The sequence below is a fragment of the Daktulosphaira vitifoliae genome, unplaced genomic scaffold (genome assembly GCF_025091365.1).
Source record: "Daktulosphaira vitifoliae isolate Bord-2020 unplaced genomic scaffold, ASM2509136v1 Scaffold_186, whole genome shotgun sequence".
In the NCBI taxonomy this organism is placed as follows: domain Eukaryota; kingdom Metazoa; phylum Arthropoda; class Insecta; order Hemiptera; family Phylloxeridae; genus Daktulosphaira; species Daktulosphaira vitifoliae.
This window is the reverse complement of record NW_026099754.1, coordinates 21,289-23,486: the sequence shown is the minus strand read 5'-3', so window position 1 is coordinate 23,486 and position 2,198 is coordinate 21,289. Positions and strand designations below refer to the sequence as shown.

Below are 2,198 nucleotides of genomic sequence, written 5' to 3'. Positions count from 1 at the left end.
CTTGGGCAGTCCCAATAAAAAATAAATCTGGAAAAACCGTTGCCGAAGCTATAGCTAAAATATTTAAAATACGTAAACCACAGTTTTTGCACACTGACGGAGGAAAAGAATTTTTTAATTCACATTTTAACGAGCTTGTAAAAAAATATAAAATCAACCATTACTCAACCTATAGTACAATTAAAGCATCCATTATAGAACGTTTTAATAGAACATTAAAAACAATCATGTATCGTGAATTCACCGCTAGAGGTTCTCGAAAATGGATTAATATATTAGACTTGTTGATGGAAAAATATAATAACAGTAAACATCGTACGATTGGAATGACACCAATACAAGCTGATAAGAATCCGTTATCGGTGAAATTTAATCATAGAAAAGTTTTAAAATCTAAAGCTAAATTCAGAATAGGTCAAAAAGTGCGTATATCTATTTATAAAACTTTGTTTATTAAAGGTTATATAGCTAATTGGTCGAGTGAAATATTCACTATTGCAAAAGTAAACAACACCTTGCCGGTGACTTATATGTTAGAAGATTACACTGGTGCGCCTATAAAAGGTTGTTTTTATGAGCATGAAATACAACTGACTAAATATCCAGACGATTTTCTCATAGAGAGAATTATTAAAAGAAAAAACTCTAAAGTATTGGTGAAATGGTTGGGTTATGATACTTCTCACAACTCTTGGATATCTGTGAATGATATAAAAAGTGATGAAAATTAAATTTTATCAGTTTATTGAAGTGGTATTGAACCATGAACATATTCGGCGCTTCGATAGAGAGCAAACGAAACAAACAACTCATTCAGCTTCAAAATTCCAATGATACTATTACAAAAGACATTTTATTGCTTCAATCGAGATTTAACAATATTGAAAGTAAAACAAAATTATTGACAGATGATGTATTAAAAATTCAAAATTCCAATGAAAATATTACAAAAGATATATTATTGTTTCATTCGAATTTTAAAAATAATGAAAGTAAAACAAAATTATTATCAGATGATGTATACCTAATAAAAACATTAATTGCAAATATAGACGCAAAAATAGAGTCCATAGAAAAAAATACAAAAATATTAACTAGTGAAATGCAAGAAGTGAATTTTAAATTAAACAATCATGCTAATGAGATATATAATATCAACTTAAAAAATAAAACATTAATAAATAAGTCTTTCGAACCTAATAAAAGGGAATATATCAGTAACGTGCCAAACACGAATGTGAATACACCTAAAATTCCGAAAAAGAATTAAAAACATGACTTCAGCAATTTTCGACGTACACTGCGTGCTCGACTCATACAATAATTATCACATAAAAGAACTATCAGTTCTTGATATAGATGTATTTAGCGAACATACTTGGATATTTAAAAGTTCTTTTGTTCAAAACGATAAATCACACGCTGTAAATAAATGGTTGGAACGACACTACCACCGAATATGTAAATATGGTTATGTAAATATAGAAGAAATCAATCCGCTATTAAATTCGATGAAATATGATATTATATATGTAAAAGGTGAACAAAAGAAACAACTTTTACAAAATCTTTTTTCAAAACCATGTCTTATAATCATAGTTGTAAAAAATACTTTTAAAAAGTATTTTAAATAATACTCAAATATTTAAAAAAAAATGTATTTAAAATACTATTTGAATACTTTTCATACAAAAGTATTTGAGTAATACTCAATTACTTTACAAAAGTATTTCAAATACTAAGAATACAATTAAAAAATAATAATAATGTTTTTATTTTAACTAAGAGCAAAAGGTTCCACCTAAATAATTACCAAGAGGGTAATTTGAGTCAAATATTGAGTACTCTTAAATTAAGAGAACTCATTTATTATTTTCGATATTTTTTGTGAGAGATAAATAAAATTAATTATTGGAGACTAATCAGTGAAAAAAATAAATATTAGTACACGTGTAAAAACCTGTAAAGTATGTCTTATTGACAATAGAGTAAATCATTTGAACCTGCAATANTGGAGTAAATCATTTGAACCTTCAATAGGCTATTGTAGGTTCAACTGATGTATTAAAAATAGATGTATACATAATAGCATTTAATTATGTTATACTATAATGTAACATATAAAATAACAGAGAATTATTCTCAATTTTCATTTTGACTGAGTTTAATTTGCTTGCTGTGTTACGGTTAGCAAATTA

General features: G+C 26.4%; 1 protein-coding gene across 1 annotated transcript; it reads left to right on the top strand.

Annotated features, from left to right (window-relative positions):
* The first annotated feature begins 227 nt into the window (after positions 1 to 227).
* On the top strand, positions 228 to 731 carry LOC126909212 (uncharacterized). Its single transcript, XM_050691629.1, has one exon. It carries the CDS (start codon positions 228 to 230, stop codon positions 729 to 731), a length of 504 nt encoding a protein of 167 aa, XP_050547586.1.
* The last annotated feature ends 1,467 nt before the right edge of the window (positions 732 to 2,198 follow it).

Coding starts and splice junctions, on each gene's coding strand:
- LOC126909212 (XM_050691629.1), top strand. CDS start 228: ATGTATCGTGAATTCACCGCTAGAGGTTCTCGAAAATGGATTAATATA.